The following is a 22525-nucleotide window of genomic DNA, read 5'->3' on the forward strand; positions in this document are numbered from 1 at the left end:
CAAATGAATGTTGTGATCTGAATTGCTTGGTAGGTACAGCAAAGGAGAAGCTAAAGACGCACGCTAGACGCAAAAACCTCGAACACTGAATGGGTAAATTTTTTTGCAATGACAGCAGCTGACTACAGGAAATGGCAAAGTGTGTTGGTTATTGTTGGCTAATATTACGAGCTACGCGTAGCGTATAAGTGACCTTATCGAGCCTGCAAAAAGCCTCTGAGCATGTATTCCAGGTTTCCGTCACTTTGAAAGTGTCGTTTTCGCCCTCACCTGGTTGATGGAAACTTCGTAAAAGTATGCGGCGTCTCGCAGTCCCAAACGAGCTGACATTCGCTTCCGTCGTGTCCGCCAGTCAGGCGATGGCGAAATTGACCTTTCTTAAAATGCTGCAAATATTCGTAATACAGGCCCTGTGCATATATAGTCACCATGTTTGGTGTAACTTCCTAACTGTCCATCGATGAGCAAAGTTCACTATCTAAGCGGACCGCAAAGGAATGCTGGCCACGCGTGAATGAAATCTTATCCTTTACAACAAAGATGGTACGAACACGATAAACAGCTTTCCTATGTATCCAGCTTACGCCGAAAAATTCCACATCAACCTGCTTAGTACTGAGAGCGTTATCAAGGGTGACCAAGAGTGAGGGCCGGTTGTGACCTTGTTGCCAAATGATCCGGAGGAGGAAAGGTGGAGGCAGATAGGGGTCTCCAACACAGCTGAACCTTGATTTTTGCGCCAAAGAAAGTTTAAGTCATATACTCGGCTTGGTTCGGGCGGGATTTCCTGTCATTCCGTGAAGTAAATAAAAGCTTTCTCAGACGACAAATTTATACCGCTCTGTTTTTTATTGGAACGTCGACCATTCTTCACTTCATTTCTGAAAAGCACATGGCACTTCACACAGTCACTGTGGAGGCGGTAGAAGTTACCAGCAAGTCAAATTTAGACAAGTTTCGAGCTCCAATTTGCTACCAGTTCCTGTGCCCAGTAGTTTATATTTAGTTTCTCCGTCCAAAACATTGGTGTAATCTGAACTATGCAGCGTACTATTCTTCTCAGTGGTCAAAATAACGTTCTACAAACATGTTTCGTCCAAAACGGATTTGGAAAGCGAACCACAGGCTGCTATTTTGCGGATAAGACTTCAATTCATACAATACAGCTCGTATGAAAAATGCCTTTTTGAATTTCTGATCCAGTTGTACTAAAGTACAATATGCTTGGCAGATTTGGACTACCTTGAAGGGGTCTCCAAGGAGCTTTTTGTTCGTTGTGGTGCCAGTAAAACAACTTAGAGAGGCGTGAGTGTATTACCCTCACCCCCCCCCCCCCTTTCGCAAAACAAAGTCTTATTAACACCCATGTGTAACTAACACCATATTACGCTGTGTGAGCGCACGTTTCCCATGCCATGCTCCATGATTGGTGAAAATTTTGAAATTCCGCACATAAGACGCAGTTTCTTTTGTAACTGTAACGAAAAATATATCTTTAAAGCCAGCGCACTGCGCTATTCGAACGGTATCAGGCAGCAGACCATTTTCGAGTTGTAGCCCTTGGAATCGGGGGCTGGCTCATTTACCTGTAGGCTGGTCCGCCAGGGCGATAGGAACAAGGCTGAGGTCTTCGCTTGAAGAATCAAGTGCAGTACCTCCAGCAGATGTCACCTGGTGGTGACGAGGCAGTAAGACACCAAAAAAAGACACAGGCTTGATATTACTGAAATTAATAACCTCTTAATTGGGCTGATATGTAAAGCGAGATGGCTGGTGTATCGTTAAAAAAAGGAAAGAAGCATGTTGAGTCATGGAGTAAGCGCATGTTAATGATTATCTATAGGCAATCAAGAAGAAGTCGCTTGGCCAAGGAATGCAACGCGAAGAAAAGATACCCCATAGTTATCAAATGTAGTAAACTAGGTTCCAGTGGACGACAATCGCAGCAGGGGGGATGGAAGTTAGGTGGGAGGTGGGGAGATAGAGAGAAATTAGGAAGTTCTCTTTGTTAAGGTGGCTTCAGTCTTCACAGGAGAGTGTTAATTCAAGTGCTATAAGAGACCTTTGCTCTTAAATGGGCGTAGCCAAATTGGTTACGATGGTGATCAATAACGCATGTCTGCGCCCTCCCCTCCCTGACCTTTGTTTATCCTCCTGTCTGTTAACATTACGCGTATTTTCTTTTCATGCTCCCCTGTGTGGTCTGTAAGTTCAAATGCAGCCTATAAGTTAGTTTCGAAGTTTCTTCTGCATAGAGAGGTACAGGCGATGTACAAATGATGCCTACTTTGTTATCTGTGTTACCCACAACTTTACACACATGCTTTCCTGTTCCTATGAGCGATTTCATTCTTTACGCCTGTATGCATAGCCCCTATTGCAACTCGTTCTGATTTTTCTACACAATCTTTTCCACGCTTCCCACAGGTGCATGCTGAAGCATTCAATAAACCCAAACTGCGTTCAAATTTTCTGAACGAATTCGTACAGACAAAAGTGACGTAAGTCATCCGGAATTGCTTCATCTCGAAACCTTATCTATCAAATAAACTGTAACAAGGCTACCCATACAGCCGCTGACATAGCTAATAATAAGTGACTGAAACTACATTGGGAGACAAAGTTACAGAGGTCTAAATATAGAATAGGAAGGATGGGGCGAGTACACATATCTGTTTCTCTATGCACGCAATCATCAGGTGCACCGACGCTGCCGGTACTCATGTTTCGTAGCCATTTTGCCCCACTTTAACCGATAAGCGTACACAGCGCACCTACGTAAAGGCAGTTCGAACTTTTTGTTTCTTCACTGTTTTGTGCAATTATGAAACGTGCAGAAATCACCACAAGGCTCTAATGCAACGTTAGAATCGCGCGTTCAACTCGCATAACGCTAACGCTTTAATCTGTCTCTACCGCGGTGACGCTGTCACCGGCTCTGCTATATACTCGTAATCGCAACTGCGCCAATTTCCGGACTGCACAAAAACGCTGCTCGGACTTTTAACAAAGGCTCAAATCAGCGTTAATCATTGCATTAGCAAGAATGTGCCTACCACGGAATTATGAAAAGCGCGCTCATCACGGTTTTGTAGTTGCGTGAACTAATGCATGCCTGCAATGCACGTCTCGTCCAAAGTCACAGTACAGCTTGCAGTGCGAATTGCTCTATATTTCAAACTATAGGTTTTCTTTAGGAAAAACATGACTGGCTATTTTGAGGCGGAAACCGTTAACGCCTCATCGTTGTCAGCAGGCGCTGTTGGCCGCGTGTGTCACATTTTCGAAGGAGATAGTTCAAAATAAATAAACCTTAATTGTCCCCACCGGGAATCGAACCTCCAGCCCTTGGATCCCCACCTGAGCGCTTTACAAACTGGGCCACGCCCCTGACGTTTTTTTTTTTTTTCTGATATGGTATTTATTGTACAGAAAGGGTTATGTACACAGACTATTTACAATTTCCTTATTCATTGCTGAGATGCACAACACAAGACACAACTTTTTAAAAGGCAGGCAAAAATAAGCACCGTGTCACCAGCGGAAACCAATCAGGTTGAAAGTCATTTTCATCATAAGTGTCCTTCAGTTGCAGCATCATTCTGCTAAAATGGAGTCTAGGTGGAACAACAGGTTCAGCGTTGCGATCCGACATGCGTGTCTTCCACAAGCTATGAAGTCCAATAAGGAAAAACATGTCATATGGTTCGTAGTCAGATTGTGTAACAGCAAGATACCGCACACTGTACGAATTTAGAACAAAGTCTTTCTTTAGAGTTCTTTGCAGCACATCCCAAAAAAGAATTGCGTCTTCGCAATTCATGAAACAGTGCTCAATTGTTTCAGGCACATCACATAGACGGCAGTTTACAGAAGATACAAAAATATTTTTGCTATGGAGCCATGTGTTCCTGGCCCGTGAAACGTTCATACTAATTCTCCTTGTCTACCGTGAGGATAGCGGGATTCCGCAAGTGACAGATACTGCGCCTTTAATTTCCTGTAAAGGAATTATACAACGCCGGTGAACTTTGATTGCGTTTAATGGAATGCAGTTGTGTTCGACAAGGGGCATGCCATGTACCATCGCGACAGGTCGCGACGCCCCCAGGCGATTCATTCATGCAGTATCTGTCACAATTCTCCGCAGACACATGTACCACGCCGTAAAGGAAGGAAGGAATGTGAGAGTGAAAAAAGAGAGGGAGATAGAAGTGCCGTAGTGGAGGGCAGCGATCCACCGCGCTATAATTGATTTTGCTTCATCGCACTTTAGTGGTCTAAAGTGCCCTCTAGAATTTTCTATAACTTGGTTAATTAAAACGCGGATTTTTTTCTTTATTTTAAATGCTGCTGTTGTGGTAGTACTATTGAGATAAAGTGCTTCCTTGGCACTACCGTGCTTTATTGTCTACTTATGACCCAAGGTGCAATACGGTATACTCCTTTCTGTGTTTCATTTATTGATTCAACAGCATTCTGATAATTGCTGGTTGTCCTCGTCAGCATGAGTAAACGATTTATGCTCACTGCTAGGAGATACACTGCTAGAAGATCGCGCACATGAAGAAGTTGTGCTAGGTTCTAATGCATCCGCCGCAAGATAGAGTGGCGGGGCGGAGAATGGGAGGGCGCAGGGAGGAGGAGGTTTGTATTCTGATGGCTGTTTTATTGCGCAATGTTTAGCAGATTTGTTCACTAAATATACATAAAAAATAGTTATCTTTTTACACATTCTATTCGCTCGAGACCATCTTCTCTTGTGCATAGCTTGAAAACAAAACCTTAATCTTTAGTGATTGGAGTACAATATGCAGTGTCGTGAATGAGGAAGTCATACGGATGTAATCGCACGCAGCTTTGGGCGGTGCAATGGTTAGCCAGTAGACAGGTCACGTTGTCACTAAAAGTTGTTCTGGCTTTTGCCGATGTTTGACGAGCCTAGCGGCTAGCTATTCACGAAAGAAGGTTTACAAAGAACAGAGTGCTATCACATCCATACTAAAAAAAAAAAAAAAATTCTGACACATTTTGGGAAAAGCTTTCAATGCCATTTTTCTGCATATTTTAAAACTGCACTACATAATAACTGATGCATCCGCACATCCGCCCCCGGCCGGCTTGTATGTTTTGCTATATTTTTTTTATGGGGCCCAGTGGTTTTCGATGGAAATTGTAATTACTCGTGGTGAGCGCAAGGCCAACTCCAGAACCAAATTTGTTTTACGCATCGTCAGAAGCTTAGTCTGTTTATGCCAGTCTGTTCGTAAAAGTATCTCATATTATCTCATAGTTGGCTGAAAAATTATTTTGGAAAATTCTGCCCATATATGATTTCTGTGGTAGTTTAAGTGGCCGGCGCCAGCGCAGAAAAAACTATAAAACAAATATTTGAGGTGCATCAAAAGCTTAATCAATATCCATCAACATATACATAACAGTATTTTACAATACCCTGCAGTTTCTTCTCAAATAAAAGTGGTACACCTGAAGGCTGCATTTCGATACGCTGCCATTAAAATGCGCAAGTGTGGATCCAGTGCATGTGAGGTGACTGATTCAGGAAGGGAAAATGCGGAGAGCCGGTGAAGGGTAACTATTCAACCCAATCAAAGTCATTTTATGCGAAAAAGAAAATATCGGGTATAGTTTTAAGAGATAACTTTCAGTCGGTCCTGTAGAATTTTGTCGCTAGAAGACGTTGCCCAAGTTTTGGATGGAGGTTCATTGCCAGAATAAGGATAATTTCTCTGCACAACACAAGTGAAGGAATACTACTGAGCTAAGAAGCCGGCGCTTAGGCATAGTGTGTTAAATGCTCAGAGCGTACACAAAATACTCCCCACAGTCTTTTATTGCTGGTGAGCGCATCTTATCGGTACTGCAACCAGTTTCTTTCTGTTCGGGACACTGGCTGTACAAGTATATGCATACCCAGATTACGAGAACAATGCTCTCACTGAAACACCTACTGTCTCTTCGCTCCAGAAAGAGTTTAAATACACCCTAGCGATTGTTCCGAACTTCATACCTCGATTGTTGCTACCATCGTAATGAATGTCAACTGATACTACCTTTAGAATGAGTCAATCTTTGCAGTGCTGCAAAGTATGATGACACGTCTTCTAACGTGACACCTTGGTGGCATTTTAAATCTAGTCGAAGGGGTCTTCACTCAGGCTCTACGCTATGGGATAGTCTTCACAATCTGTAAAAATACACCTGAAAATGTTTTAAGAGCTTCGTTTTAAATGGTGTAAATTGAGGACAGAACTTTTCAGATAAGCTGCGTCAGTAATTTCTTCTCAAGACAACCGATCATCAGTGGTTTCGAAGGGGACGTGCGCACTCACACTTCGCTATAGCTTATTAGCCTTCGACAACTGTCTGGAACAACAGGAACAGTTGATCGCAGCATGGACCTGCGGTGAAAAATCTTCATTATTCACTTTCAGAACGCAATTGTTTCAAAGCAAAGCGAAATCGTCATCGAGAATTTCCAGTAAAGACGACACAATGACGTCAGAATAAGGAAGTGCGCACGCATGAAGCCGGGGCCGCCAGACGTGAGAGGCTGTAGCCAACGAATCGAAAATATGAAAAGGTCGTGGAAGCGTCAATTAAAATGCCATTTTGGGTTTCTCTCGTTCAGTCTGCAACAGACTCCAGATTTTTAGAATTTTAAGGGCAACTCTACACGTAAGCGCCTAATTCTAAAGTAGCATCCTAGAAAAAGAATCTGAGCAACCAGTTGCAGCAATGACAGTCTTAGTGCATTTTCGGTCGCCTGAAGCCTTTTACAAGCAATACAAAGGCGGCAAAGCACTGTACTAATACCTTGAACGGAAAAAGTAAATTTCTAAGGAATATCGTATTTTAGCAATAATCACTCACATTTTACCAACTGGCCAACGAAATGGGGCATGTAGCACATAAAGGAGGACAGCATGAGGCTGGACCGTACTGATGTTCAAAGCCCACCCTCGCAGTATCGTTCTCTTTGGCGTCGATGCAGTTGTCTTGATGTCGTTTTCGTTAACATTTAGCATATACACCACTGTTAAAAGATATTGCAACACGTTAGCTTCTGCGTCTTACTGCGTGCTTCATCCTATATTCTCCAAAGCTTTGCACTGCCATATTCTATAAAGAGGGGTGCTAAACAGCCTATAAGAAAGCATCTTCGGCTGTATGCTTTAGACGCATGCCATACCAACTGCCCCCCTCAACTCCTTGCCTTATTTAGTTTTCTATACACGGTTGTCATCGCCTTGCAGAGCCCTGAAGCCCACTTTAACGCAAATGAGCTAACCTTTTAGCCTACGTATCCTGTGAGCTAGGTTTTGCATCACGAAAAAAGCCGCTTAGCTTGGAGATAGACCTGAGAATAGACCTGGGAGCCATCCGCGACTTGAATGCAAGTGCTCGTCATATTTTCAGTTGTTGCGTCCTCTTCAAGGGCGTTTGTTCGCAACCGTTTCCTTGTAAATGGCGATTGGGTGATAGTGGCCTAAGTCGGGCAGCCGGAGATAGCCGACAGTGCGCTCTGCAGATAACAGCGTCTCTTCAGACGATATCATGCTCTTGTGCCGGTAAATAGAGTGTTTGCGTCGTTCCCAAGTCTTAAGAGCACGTTCTTCAGGTCTAGAGATCACCGCTGCTTTGCCTTTTGTAGACATGTGACAAGCGCGAACTGGAGACGGCGTGCTGTTTTCGTGGCGTATCTGAGTCGAGTGTTTTAATATAAGCAGAAAAACGAAAACGAAGAGCCGCCGACAAGCACAGTCGGCGACTGGGAAGAACTCCATGTTTGTGTTTATCTCTGCAGCGTTCTAGCGCGACTAATAAAACCTAACCAGAGGGCGTTTCCAGCCAACAAAGTAACAAGGAGCTCTCTCTATGGCATATTGTTTCCTGCAAGTGCTGATACAAGGCCCCTTCAGCGATAAGCTGAGGTGCACGTTTAAAACCAACTCAGTGAGGAACATCTAACGCACTATCATCTAAAGCCGCCTATTGGTACGGCAGCGCAATGAGGGTCGTGTAATCAATGCGAACTGGCTTATGATGCATTTCTCAATTTTTCAAAACCTTACACTTAGCTTTTGCATTCGGCTGTCGGCATTGCACAGGGGTTAGTGAGCTCTATAATAGATGAATTTGTCATTTTCAACAGAACAAGAGTAATACGCTCAACGGTCGTTACGGGCGGGTGCGCAATTGCATTCGGTAGGCCGGGTTACACCTTGTGCCACCCTATAGCCAGACGCGGTACTAAACAAGAAACGTATACAAACGCACCCTTCGTTATAGTTGCTACCTTCAAATAGGCGTCATATATTCTAGGCACTGAGTCGGCGCGCATTATGCTTCTCCACTGAGTACATAAACACAATGCAGTTTCACTGACGTCATATCAGTTTTAAATTCTATTTGTGAAGAGTATTTCGAATTTAGGTCATATGTTATTCAAGACATTAGCAGAGTTACTTTTGTGGCGTCTTTTTTTTTAAACCCTTTTCCGCTACCAACCGCCGTGCTTGAGGCACTTTAGTTCTTGTAGACTTCAGTGACGTTGGCGGGTAAGTCGAAAGAGAGTGAGAGAGACCCTGTAATGAAATACAGAGATTTTAGCCGGCGTTTAAATTTCGCTGGCAGGCGGATAAGTCGTCTCACAGAGCAGTGCGCAGTACCCTCTTATGCATTATGCTATGGCTGTTTAGGTCACACCGTGAGAATTGAAAGAGTGAGTAGAGTCAGCAGGAACCTGCGAGGCACTGTAAGAATTTGGTTCCAATCATGCTTACTCTGTCCACTGTCCTTTCTTGCTTTAATAAAGCAAGAAAAGCAGACCTTCTGAACATCATCTTCTCTTTCTGTGTACCAATCAATGACCCATCTCCCATTGATGTCAATCGTTTCCAATGTCATAGTGCTAGTAAGGCATTAGCAGTACTACTCTGGCGACTTTTTTCTTCCGTGTCTTACGAAATTGTTGTCCCTGCATGAAAACAGCAAAGTTGTGGCAGCGCCGGCTTTTATCAACCATCTATGGCGCTTGGAACACACTTGTTTATACTGCGAAGCAACCTCTTTTTCTCAGAATGTGCTCTATCTGACCTCAATGCCTTTGTTGCAGGCGAATTATAGCCTTCTTTTTGAGGCTTTTTTTTCAAATAGGGTACTCTTCACCGCTACTTAACAAACATAATTGTGGTAGAAAGTGATCGTTGTAGCACATTCTCTGCCATTGTCTTGTAGATAAGTTTGGTTTTGGTTTCGGTTTTGGTTTTGTGGGGTTTAACGTTCCAAAACGGCTCAGGCTATGAGAGACGCCGTAGTGGAGGACTCCGGAAATGTCTAACACCTGGGGTTCTTTAACGTACAATGACATCGCACAGCACACGGGCGCCTTGCTTTTCGCCTCCATCGAAAAGCGGCCGCCGAGGCCGGGATTCAATCCCGCGTCCTTGGGAACAGTAGTCGAGCGCCGTAACCACTGCGCCACCCCGGCGGAGCGTTGCCGCTAGTAGAAAAGTCCTATTTTTTGTTTCTCAGTTTCTAGTCTCGTGCAGATCATAGAAATAGGTCGTGAATTACTAGACTTACCGTCCCAAAGGAAGCATTATAAGCATGATTATATAATTCCTGACAGTAATTTCTCAAAGGATCATATTTATTTATTTATTATACTTACAAATTATTATGATGGTTCTCAAAAATATTTGACACTGCCATAAATATTGAACATTTGTGCGTTCCACTAGAACATCAGTGGACTTTCTTTCGTGGGGCCTATATATCAGCAAATGTTTTACCATTCGAATGGTAAATAACGTTTGAAACCGTTATGGTGAGGAAGCCAGGTGAGGCAACATTGTAAATTTTAGCTCTTCGTCTTCCTTCCTCTGACGTTACGGCGCGTAATAAAACACCGGATGTGTTACCATTCCATTACCTTATGTATTCCTACTAATGTAGACTGTGTCATATGGTCGTGATAGAATATACTTTTTCCCACAGCTCTAAATCAACTGCCCGAGTAATCTTTAATATCTTACAGTTTAGCTATAAGTAAAGAAACCGACGTAAGTAAACATAACATATGAGGAAATTTGAGCATGCTCTAAAGAGTGGTCATACGCTGAAAGCGGTGAATGGGAAATTAGGGCCTAGGCGAAAATCAGATACATGCACAGAGAGGCAAGGCTAGTAGTGTCATTACTAATGTGAAGAATGTAATCAAGGCAGGCGATGAGTTTAATACTGACCTATACAGTAGCCGAAGTAGTCAGGACTATAATGAGGTTGGCAGTAGTGAAGAGCAATCAGACGTTCCGCCAGTAACGAAGGACGAGGTTAAGATATTTTTAGGAGCTATGGAAAGGGGAAAGAAGCTTGGGAGGATCAAGCGACTACGGATTTGTTAAAGGAAGGAAAGGGGGGGGGGGGATATTGTGCTAGAAAAACTGGCCACCTTGTATAATATTATTACATTAGGCGATGCATGCGCTGATATGCGCATAAGAAGGAAAAGGAATAATCTCGGTAGTTGGTGGCGAAGACGACGACGACGTTCTAGCAGTGTCGGCTGGTGCCAGCAGGAAAGGCCTGTTGTGTGCAAGCCTTGTCTCCCGCCTCCGCTCTCTGCAACCTCAAGCTGAACTACCCTCCGTAACATCTTGGTGGAGGCGCTTTCGATCACCTTGCCACAGCTCCTCGTATTTCCGCGCCAGAAACCTGGATTTGCGCAGAGGACGCCATCTCCCCTAGCTCACCCCACCAACTGCCACAGTAAGCATGGCATTCCAGGACGCATCACCCGCTACGCAAACTCCACCTGCCCCCATGGTCTTAACCAAAATCCGCCTATGCCAGCAGACTGTTCTCTGCAGCCGAACAGAATTATTCCATAACTGAACGTGAGTGCTTAGCCCTAGTTTGGGTCATTACGAAGTTCCGCCCTTACTTGTATGGGCGGCCATTCACAGTAGTCACTGACCACCACGCACTGTGTTGGCTTTCTGCACTCAGAGACCCAACTGGCAGCCTTGGACGTTGGGCCTTGCGCCTTCAGGAATACAATTTTTCAGTGGTTTATAAGTCTGGCCAGTTGCATCGAGATGCCGATTGCCTGTCCCGTCATTCAGTCAACCCACCAAGCCAACCTGAATGTGACAATGACGCTTGCGTGCTCTCTATTTCTGACTTTTCCAACATTCGCCCTGAGCAACGCCAGGACCTCCAGCTTCGCGAAATTATCAATCGCCTCAGCGCCGATCGCCATAACCCTTCCCTTCGTTCGTTTGTGCTCCACGATGGCACCTTATGCCGGCACAATATGCGGCCTGATGGCCCTCGTAGTCCCTCAGCACCTACGCACAGCCGTCCTTGAACAGCTTCACGACGTTCCCACAGCGAGTCATCTAGGCGCCTCTCGCACATACGACAGTGTGCGCCGTCGGTTCTTTTGGCCATACCGCTCAGTCCGCCGCTACGTGGCTGCTTCTGACCGCTGTCAACGCCGAAAAAAGCTATCAGTTTTACCAGCTGTACTTTTGCAACCGATCGACATCCCCATAGACCCATTTTCTCGAGTGGGTTTGGATCTTTTAGGGCCTTTTCCACTGTGCGCATCGGGCAACAAATGGATTGCGGTGGCCGCTGATTACACCACACGCTACGCGGTCATACGAGCAATGCCAACCAGTTGTGCAACTGATGTCGCTACTTTCCTCCTCAACGATGTTATACTCGTCCAGTAGAGGTAGTCTTAAGCGAAATTAGATGGTAAACGTTTGCTCGTCTCGCAAGAACGAGGACGGTGCATGCAGAATGGGTGGGGGTTACCGAGCCATCTAGGTATACGTGAATGCGATCCCAATAGTCATAGTAAAGCATGAACAGTGTCAGTGTTTGAAGGGCTGGAGCTGAAAAGTGCGATTTCTTCAAGGCGCACATGTGGGAGCTGCAGACACCACAGTGGCGACGGAGATCGGGCTGCCAGGGTGAACTGTTTTGAGATGGAAGACTGGTGCGTTGCTATGATTTTTGCAAACGCAGAATGTGGTCTCTACAGAGGCATCTGCGCAAGGTGATGCTGTAGAACCCTTGAAATATGTCGTATGTGCATTCGCAAAGAGTCTAAACAATATACTTTGAAAGCGGATGGTCTTTGGTGAGTGCAATACTTCCCAGTGTTGATGCGCTCCGAGGAAGGCCCAGGCACATGCTAAGAGCCTGACCCTGTACTGCCTGGAAGGCACGCAAATCAGTCTTGCACGTGTTTGAAAGCACGGGTGTACTGCACCGCAGGAATGCTAAAAGTAGTGCTCTGTAAAACTGCAGCATTGCCTTTACTGATGAGCCTCATGACTTTCCGCCTAGAAAACGGAGTAAGTGAGCGATGGACGTAGCTTTTTTTTTTTCTTCAATTGGGTGCAATGCGGGCTCCATGATAGATTGCAGTTTATCAGAATACCTAAGAAACGATGCGTTTTGTAGTAAGAAATATTGTGACCGCAGATGCATGCCGGATATTGATTCAGAGAATCGCTTGTAAATGCCACTAGCGCGCACTTTTCCGGTGAAACGTTCAGACCTTGTTTCTGAAGACGAAGTGTTGCTGCTCATTGTAGTCTTGCACGCACATGGAGACGCGTCACAGAAGAGGGCCAAATGCGGATGTCATCGGCGTACATTGATATCTGGATGGTGGAAGGGAGGTTCTCTAGGAGGGCGATGAGTGTTAGATTAAACAAAGTAGCCTGAGCACACCACGGCGGGTATAATACGCTGGAGTCGAGTTGCCTCTAGACTGAATAAAAATTATCTTCTTGTCAGCTATATCCTAGCAAACATCCGACAACCGATGCCCACAGTTTCCAGTGCATCAAAGATAGCTTCATGGTTCCCGTTGTCGTAAACACCTTTGACATCAAGAAATAGTGCTACGGACAGACGTTTCACTCGTTTCTGTTATTGAACCATGGACATGAGGTTAACGACATTGTCAATAGAGGAGCGACCCAGCCGAAAGCCGGCGATTGCTTTGGGATATATTGTATAGTGCTCGAGGTGCCACTTAAGGTGCGTCAAAACCATTCTTTCCATGACCTTTCCCACGCAACAGGTAAAAGCTATTGTCTTGTAAGATGTGAGCTCGAGCGGAGAATTTCTTGGTTTTTTAGTTAGAGTTACCAGCGGACTAGATATCCATTCCTGTGGAACAACAACGTCGAGCCAAGAGTGGTTATAATTTTTTAGGAGCTCTTCTCGCGCGTCGTTGCCAAGATGGGACGAAGCAGCGTATATAATTATATCTGGCCCTGGTGAAGACGAAAACCTACACCTGGCAAGAGCAGAGTCAAGTTCCTCGCGAGAATCATATACATTGCTGATTCCCGTGATACAGGAGGAATACGCTGGGAAATCGAGGTAGTGGTCGCACCCGCAATTTTCTTACAGAAGTCAGTTTCTACCTCAGTCTGTTCACGATCTTGATATACAGCCAAACCACAAAATGGCTGTCTTTGCTGTGGAGACGTGCGAAGGCCCCGCACAGTCCTCCAGGTGAGGTACGTGGACTTTCGGGTATCCAATTGCTGGCAGAAAATTTTCCAGCTCTGATCCGCCAGTCTATCTGTTCTTCGCGTGATGTTTTCTCTTTGCACACGTCTACCCGCTCTCAGATCAGTTAAACACTTCGTTCGTCTGTATCGGCTGCCTGCTCGCTGCCGAAGAGCACGTAAGCGTTCTAATTTGATGTAAAATCACTTCTTATTTTAGATGACGAGATGTGTTTACTTGCAACAGTCATAGCATTTGCTATAGTCTCCTCTAACCTGCCAGTGAAGGCTTCTTTGCATGCCTCCTCCATATGCTTTGAAATAGGACGAGTCGATGTGCATGTGTTTAGCTTGGGCGGACGCACCAACTCCATTTATATTGTGGTAAGTAGGAATGTGAGCACTGCCATGGGTCTCCACATCATAAAATCGTTGAACAGAGCGGTGCAAGGACCGAGAAACTAATGTCAGGTCCAGGCAACTGCTGTAGGAACAACCGCGTAGGTAAGTCATACTGCCGTCATTCAGTATATATAGGTCATTATCGGAAGCAAATAAGGCCAGATTTCTTGCTTTGGCATCGATTCTGGTATTTCCCCTTAGTAACTGGTGGGTTTTAAAACCACCAGTAATGATTCAAAGAGGCCGAGCTGCTTTCATGATAGCCTTTAGCCTTTCGCAGTCCAATTGTGACTAGGGAGATAGGTATGCTGCAACCAGTGTGAACTGTAACGTTTTTGTCTCCACCATGAAACATGCGTACTGATTTGCAGTTTGAGGTAGGACTGGACAGCAAAAGTGCGTTATGTCAATGCGTATGTACACCAGGATTTTGCTGCGCTCTCCGCATGCAGGAGTGAAAAAAGATTCGTACCTGGAGAGCCTGACTGTGGTAGTTATGTTAGGCTCACAGATTACCACAATCGGTAAGTAGTTGGTGCTGACGTATTGCTGACAACTTGAGATTCGCGACTTCCGGCCTTTTGCGTTCCACTGGAACAGCGCGGCGCCTCTTACTTCCTCACGAAACGTGGGAAGTTTGCCAGTCATTGTAGGTTAAAGATCCTGAAGTCTGGACCTAGAGAGTGCAGCACCACTAAGACGCTTCGAGCAGTTGGGGATTGCAGGGCCTGTAGTAGAGGTCGAATGGCGTTGACCACCGTCCTTAAGATCAGAAGGGTTTGGCGATCTTGCTCTGGGAGCCCGTTCTTAGTGCTACATGTGCTCGATGATGGGAACTTTCGTCGTGGTGCCTCAAGAGGATTTAATAGTGGAAGTGCTGGCTAAGAATCCTACCCTGATGCCACCTGGTCTACCTGGTCTTCAGTGTCCATTGTGCGTGGACGAGTTACACTGAGGCGAGGTGGAACCGGAAGAGAGTGAAAAGTAGGAGGCGCCAGCTGGGCGTTTTCGCGGCTGTCGTTGTCAGCGGCATTTCTGGAATTTATCTTGCGTCGGGCACGTCTTCTGCGAATAACTGCAGCGGCTTCGCGGTGCGTTGAACTGTCTCGTACCATTTTATTTAGGACAGCCCGCTCATGTTTTATCTGCTGGCAATCTCGAGATGATGCGTCATGGAGACCGTTGTTTGAACACCTTAAAACTTTTGCGGTACCTGATTCACTGTCCTGCCGGTCGGCACAACGGGAAAACACTATTGCGGTGCTGCAGACCCCACAAACATGACCCAGATTTATACATTTCTAACATTGTAAGGGCTTTGGTATGAATGGCCGTACAGCGTGACGAAAGTGGCCTACCTTCACGTGTGACGGCAGGCTGTCGCCTTAGAAGATAATCGTCACACAGCGAGAATTCCCAAGTCGTGACACCCAAAGAAGCACGGTACCTTCTTTTCTGGCTTCACGAGTATGGGCATATCACCTTATCGTAATTACCTCATCGACGTCATAGATGACGCCGGAAGAAGACTCCTCGCCCAGCGGGATAACTGTGTGTACTGGTATGCCTCCGAGTTCAGTGATGGGCCGCAGCGATTGGAGCGCAGATGCGTGGTGATGGACGTCAACTACGACATTCTTGCCCGAGTTCACAAGAATGTCTAATTTCGGTAGGCACGAGGGCTTCAAGTTGGACAGAGACAGCTTGCCTGTTATTCCATCTCATATTATCAGATCTGTGCACAGGCAGGATGAAAATAATGTGCTTCTGTTCTTGACCACTTGGCTTCACCAGACTCAGTTGAAGACGAAGCGGCTCTCAGTAATCGTCTTTTGATCCTCCGACTGAGGTATGTCTCAAATTTGCCTTCACTACTGTCCTCACTGAAGTACGGTATGGTATCCTCGCTGTCAGAGGCACTCGTAAGGCTGCAACGCTTCCTCGAAGAACTCGAGGAGGGAGCCGCGAGTCTGATCGGATGTCCAGGAGGATCCAGGTCAATGTCGTATGACTAGGGACGGTGTCCATGCGATACACACGCAAAAACACTGAAAAACGCACAGACAGAAAGCATTTCACAGAGAAGCACTTCTTCCCACCGTGGACTCTCCAAAAAACTATTGTGATGATAATTCGGGTCTTATGTGGTTCTGCTACGTTTATTCGACGCAACGTATGAAGTGGTGTCATATGGGGTATCGACATCCAAGCGACGCCAGAACCAAGTCGACATTGATCATGTTGTACTACATATGAAGCCGTACTACTTGAACTGGCATTGACCTCCTACTTCCTTTTGTTGTCATCGGGACGATGCTGCCTGAGGAGGGGGTCAAGGGCTGCATAGTAGAAGACGCCAAAGATAATGATTGGGACTACGAGCGGCAGGCTGGAAGAGAAAAAAAGCTTCAACGCAGGACTCTTTCTGGTTGACCTCTAAAACACTTTCACTTTAGCCCTACTTGTGGTACTAGAGGCGTGACAATATAATAAGGTTTAACCCACGATGACGACCTTTGTGCAGACGCGATGAATGATATAATTAGTGAGGGCGCGGTAAAAATAGGAAATAAGATAATCAGAGAGCATAACGGTAAATTATCTAAGCTGAGGAAACATTTGTTTCAGAAATGGCAAAGCATCAAAGCTTCCTACCAAACACGCAGAACAGAATTCGCGGAGACATTAAAGACAATCAATAGGTGTAAAGTGTCCGACATAAGGAAGTATACCATGGACAAAATCCAGCATGCTCTAAGGAACGGTGGCAGCCTGAAACCGATGCAGAGCAAAATATGCATAGGCAAAAATCAGATGTATGCGCTGAGAGACAAGGCGGGCAATTTAATCAATAATACGGACAACATAGTGAAATTACCTGAGGAGTTCTATAGTGACCAATACAGTAGCCAAAGGAGTCAGGACAATAAAGAGATTGGCAGTAGTGAAAAACAGTCAGACTTTGCGCCAATAACGAAGGATGAGTCTAAGAAAACGTTAGGAGCTATGAAAAGGGGTAAGGCATCTGAAGCGGACCAGGTAAGTAAATTTGTTGAAGGATGGAGGGTATATCGTGGTGGAGAGAGTGGCCACTCTGTATACGCAATGCCTGATGACATCGACGGTACCGCAATCATGGCAGAACACAAACGTCTTCATTCATAAAAAAGGGGACGCAAAGGACTTGAAAAAGTATAATCCAATCAGCTTACTATCGGTTACGTACGAGGTATTTAGTACGGCAGTCGCTAATAGAATCAGGGCAATCTAGACTTAAAGAAACCAAAAGATCAAGCAGATTTTCGGAAAGGATATTCTGCTATCGATGATATCGATACTGTAAACCAGGTGATAGAAAAAGGCTCGCAATGTAACCAACCAGCGAACATAACAATAATTTATTACGAAAAAGCGTTTGACTCAGCCGACACCTCAGGAGCCATGTAACCATTACGAAAGCAGATTGTAGGTGCGTCTTATGCGATAGTACTGGAAGATATCTATAGTGGCTGCATAGCAACCATAGCTCTGCATAAAGTAGTACAGTTTCCATAATGAAAGGTGTTGAGCAAAGAGACACGATCTCCTCAATACTATTCACAGCTCGCTTGGAGAAAGTATTCAAGACTTGGAATGAGGGCGGTTAGAAATAAGGGTTGATGGAGAATACCTCACTAATCTGCGATTCGCTGATGACATGGTCTTGCTAAGTAACTCAGGGGATGAGTTGCAAAGCATGATTTATGATCTGAACGGAAAAGCAGAAAGGTATGCCTAAACATTATTATGCAGAAGACTAAGGTAATGTTCAATAGCCTAGGAAAGGAACACCAGTTTACAATAGGTAGCGAAACACTGGAATGGGTAGGCGAATATGTATACTAATTGGACAGGCAGTAACCGCAGATCAGGATGATGAAAGGGTTTAGTTTCGTTTGGTTTGTGGGGTTTAACGTCCCAAAGCGACTCAGGCTATGCGAAACCGTCCGTAGTGGAGGAATATGGAAATTTCTACCAACTGGGGCTCTTTACCGTGCACTGACATCGCACAGCACACGGGCGCCTTGCTTTTCGCCTCCATCTAAAAGCGGCAGCCGAGGCCGGGATTCGATCCCGCGTCCTTGGGCAGAGTCCATGGATTATAAAAGGAAAATAACCAGAATAATAACATTAGGATGAAGGGCGTTTGCCAAGTACTCGCAGATTAGACTATCAGCTTACTGGTATCGGTCAAGAGAAAAATATATAACACAAAGAGAAAGAGACTCTTTAATGAAAAGCAGACAATTTAGCCGGCGTTTATATTTTGCTGGCATGCTACTCTGCGTGGGAATTGGAATTGGGGAGGGAAAGATTGAAAACGAATGATGAGGAAAATAAAAGAAATATAGTTGGAGATAAAATGCGGCCATTAAATGCGTGGTAAGGTGCATCAAGGAGTAATGGTATAAAATGAAATGATGAAATTCAGAATTCGACAAATATGCTTATAGAGTTCACAGCGTATAAAATGTCTGAGGGTAGCATGCAAGGTGAATTTATAGTTTGTCAAGAAGTCCACCATCTTTCAAATAGGTAAATAAAAAGTTCATTGCGAGTCTCTGTTGCCTAGGGCAGGCTAAGGGGCCTAAAACACAATTCATTGTTAAAGGCACTGGGGAAAGCTTATCCATGCTGTGTTCACAGTACGCACCCTCGTCAGCGTGTACAGGGCACTCAAGTAGGATATATTCCACAGTTTCAATCAAGCCACAGTTGTCGCAATGCGGACTGTTGATTTGTCCGAAACGGTATCGCAAGGTATTTGTATATGCACAGTTCAGGCGAAGTCGGTGGTAAAGAGTTTCTAGTTGGCGAGAAAATTTTTGAGGAAGTCTTGATCTTAGATATGGGTCAATGGAATAAAGATATTGGTAGTGATGTATCGGCAAGCTCCAAAGTCGATACTTTGTTTCGGAAGCAAATTTTTTTGCCAGATGGGATGCATCACATTTCGAGAAGGTCCGAATGTATCTGATGTTGGTAGCCTTTACGAGCCGCTTCATCTGCTTTTTCATTGCCTTTAATGCCAAAGTAAGCTGGTATTCACTGCAATGTTATGAAGCGGCCTGCGGCAATAGCCAAATGATGCAGATACCCGATGTCAAGGAAAGCAGGCTGATGATTGGTTTTCTTTAGCAGATTTGCAGAGATGCTCTGGAATCAGTGTATAAAGCCCATCACCCGGGAGTTTGGCGCAGGATATAAATATAGGAAAGAGCTTGCTTTATTCCATGGAGCTCAGCTGCCGCAGATGATGTCGTCCGTTGCAGCTGGTAAGACAGTACATGGTTTTTTGAGGGCACATAAAGGCTACAGGAAGAAGTGTCTTGAGCAGTTGAACCGTAGGTAAATATATGGGTGTACTGAGTATATTACTTGGCTAAGTAGACGAGAGCGGCTTGGAGAAGTGCTGCCTGTGGCATGCGGCTCTTCGCATTCATGCCAGGAAAAGACATATTCACCTTTAGAGACGATAGTGTCCATGGGGGAAAGGTGAGAGGTAGATTTCGTGGCTGAATAATAGGAGGGAGGGGCAGAAAGTGTACATCTTGACCAAAGCCAGAGTTGCAGTGAGTTAGGTGGACACGGTGTAAGAAGTGCTTCTTCGCTTGGCGGACATGTCGGAGATGGGTACACATAGTTTCTTGGGCGGCAATCAGATCTAGCGGGACACATCCTGCTTCTGCAAGTGTTCCTGATGCCGAGAATATTCAGGGAGTCCAAGGCATATCCGCCAGTAGTGGTTCCGCGCGGCTTCAAGAATCTTCTTACTTGTGAGAGCTAATATTTGGAGCAGCGGTAAACAGTAGCGTAACACTCCTTCAACATAGACTTTTTCAAGCAGAACAATCGACTAGCATTTGCAGCCCCATCGTGTTCCCGCCATGAATCCCAACTAGCTTTTAGCTAGGGATCCAGATGCTGTGGCATGCTTGCCCTGTACTATTTGTCTGAAATAAAATCAATCAATCAAAAAACAAAATCCTAAAACCTGCGATTCCGCAGTGATCAACTCGCGGAGTTTTTTAATATGAGGTAACCAAGGGAGATCACTGTCAATCATAACACCTAGAAATCGGTGGGATCGTACATACAATAGTGACCATCCACCCAGAAGGAGCGGGTATCGAGTCATTCTTTTCCTTGCGAAGGCCATAGCAACACACTTTTCTGATGAGAGGCGAAGGCCCTGGGGAGCCAGGTATATTCAAATGTGCAGTAACGCTCTCTGAATACGTTGCTGCGCATTATAACGCGAATTTGATGCACTCCAGATGCAGATATCTGCAAAAATTGTTATGCGTACTCCTCGTGGAAGGTTTCTTAATTGTTATATTTATAAAGCCAATATTGAACAGGAGTAGGCTGAGAACAGCTCCCTGAGGTACCCCTCTTTACTGCGTGAAAGAGCTGGACCATGTGGAGTGCTCATAAAAATTTGTTGCTCTTTTAGATAGTGTTCAATCCAATTGTAAAGCTTTCCTCCGAGGCAAAGGCTTCGAGAATTGCACGATGAAACATAGTCAAAAGTGGCCTTGATGTCAAGAAAAGCGGCTGTCGGGATGTACCCAGTGTGAAAGTACTCTTCCAGTGATAAAACAAGGGTAATGACATCAGCCACAGACTTATTATGGCGAAACCCGTTCACTTCTTGAGGATACTCATTTCGGCTCTCGAGGAACCAGGTGACGCGTTCGAAGATCACTCACCCCATAAGCTTACCTACGCAGCTCAGTAGGACGATGGGTCGGAAGGATGCATAACCTGTTGGCTGTTTACAAGGTTTAAAAACGGGCACAATTTCAACTTCCATTCTGTAGGGGCCTCACCAGACATCCAGGAAGAATTGTAATATTCCAGGAGTCAAAGACGGGAATTGTGAGGTAGCTTTGCGATTGCGTCATAGTTCACTTCATCGTGACCCGGAAACATCCGTCTGTTTAATTCCGCGATAGCTGTGGATAGCTCTTCAATTATGAAAGGTAGGTTCATCGCTGGCACTGCTGTCTGGGGGATGCCTGACAGACCGTCTGTGGAGTGTGCGGAAGGCCCTCACCCCGCTGACAGTAGTCTGCAGAATTCTTCTGGGACTTCTCCAATGGTTTTTTATTCATGCAGAGATAGTGATTTGAAAGGGTGAAGCTGTTGAATAGGCGTGCGCACAGCGCGAAATATCCGCCAAATTTTGGCTATTGGTTGGCGCACATAAAGCGTAGAACAAAAGTCACCCCATTTTTGCCAACTAAGCTTATCCAGGTAGCGCCGTATGTGACGTTGTGCCCGCCGGCAGGCACGAAGGTCAATGTTTTTTGTGCACAAAACTTTCCTTTCAGCTGGCCCGCAAATAGCGCACAGTCTTTGAATTGTTTCATCGTTTGTGGGTAAGATATCGCTTTTAGCTCTGATTCTTATACTTCCTCTTAGGCAATAAAAAATTGCCAATATTAGTTCCTCATTTCGGGTTGCAGCAGTAATTCTCCTGCTTGCAGTGTCTTTGTATGCATAGCATTCTGTAGATTTTATAGGACATTTCTTTGGCGCCATCTGCGCAAGGACAGTTGATATGAGTACTGGGTAATGGTCACTTCCACGTGTTTCCAGATCGGGGCTGGCCAAAGTTGTCGGCAGCTGAACCTGTCACAAAGGTCACGTCAATGCTGCTGACACTCGTCAGGCTTGGGAGATATGTTATGCTGCCGTTATTTAGCGGTTCAATTGATGTTTTGCGAGAGGTTCTGCAAGCTTGGCACACCGGGCACGTGTGTGTGAGCTTCACCAAATTTTGTTGTGAGCGCTGAAGTCTCCGCAAATAATTTGTGGGGTGGGCGTCCTTATTATCAAGTTTTCAAGCCTCGAAGGCTTCCCTGGCTCAAGATATATATTCCAATAAGAGTGTACCCTTGTCTCCCAAATACTGTTACGGCATTGTGTTCGTTGTCATTGTGAGGCGGGACATCAACCAAGAAGGCCGGAATATCATTGCAAAAGCCTATCAGCGATCTGCTGAAGTCATTTGGTCGTTGTGAATGATGAAAATAGTATCCGTGTAGTCTGAAAGTTTCCTCCACGCGCGATTCAGAGATGACTATGAAAGGGAAGTGGTACGCTCGCACAAGCTGCCAAAATCAGAGTTTCGAGCGTAAACGACGAGCGTTCCACTGAAAAATGGTGAATGTGCGAACGATATTGTGGATGGTCAGCTGTGATGAAGCTCTTGCTGTCGAAGCCATGATTGCAGATGTGCGATATTACGCGGCTGCGGAGCCTAAGAGACTGACAGCAAAGGTTTCATTGCTAGGAGAGCTTCTACTTCTGGGAGTACTCGTGACGAGGGGTTAGCGTGGATAAGAGCCTTGATGGCGGCAAACAGCATCGGAATCAGCAGGCATGGGATTTCTTGTTCGGTGCTTCCGCTTTGTGGCATTTCGCTGATCTTCTTGTTTCCTTTGCATTGCCTTAAGCTGAAGCTAGAGGTGTTGTTTGTTAGGTATTGTGCGGAGTCTCGCTGCTGC

The 22525-nt window shown here is 45.3% G+C and overlaps 1 protein-coding gene across 1 annotated transcript in view; it reads right to left on the minus strand.

Annotated features, from left to right (window-relative positions):
* The window catches only part of LOC146199441 (sodium/potassium/calcium exchanger 5-like), a 56054-nt gene extending 45204 nt beyond the window's left edge, over positions 1 to 10850 (minus strand). The window contains exon 1 of the mRNA XM_084592128.1: positions 10779 to 10850. Coding sequence (XP_084448254.1) covers positions 10779 to 10850 — 72 coding nt within the window. The remainder of the gene's footprint in view (positions 1 to 10778) is intronic.
* Positions 10851 to 22525: the final 11675 nt, after the last annotated feature.

This window comes from Amblyomma maculatum, chromosome 2, assembly GCF_055883805.1.
Source record: "Amblyomma maculatum isolate TAMU_Amacu chromosome 2, ASM5588380v1, whole genome shotgun sequence".
Classification (NCBI taxonomy): Eukaryota; Metazoa; Arthropoda; class Arachnida; order Ixodida; family Ixodidae; genus Amblyomma; species Amblyomma maculatum.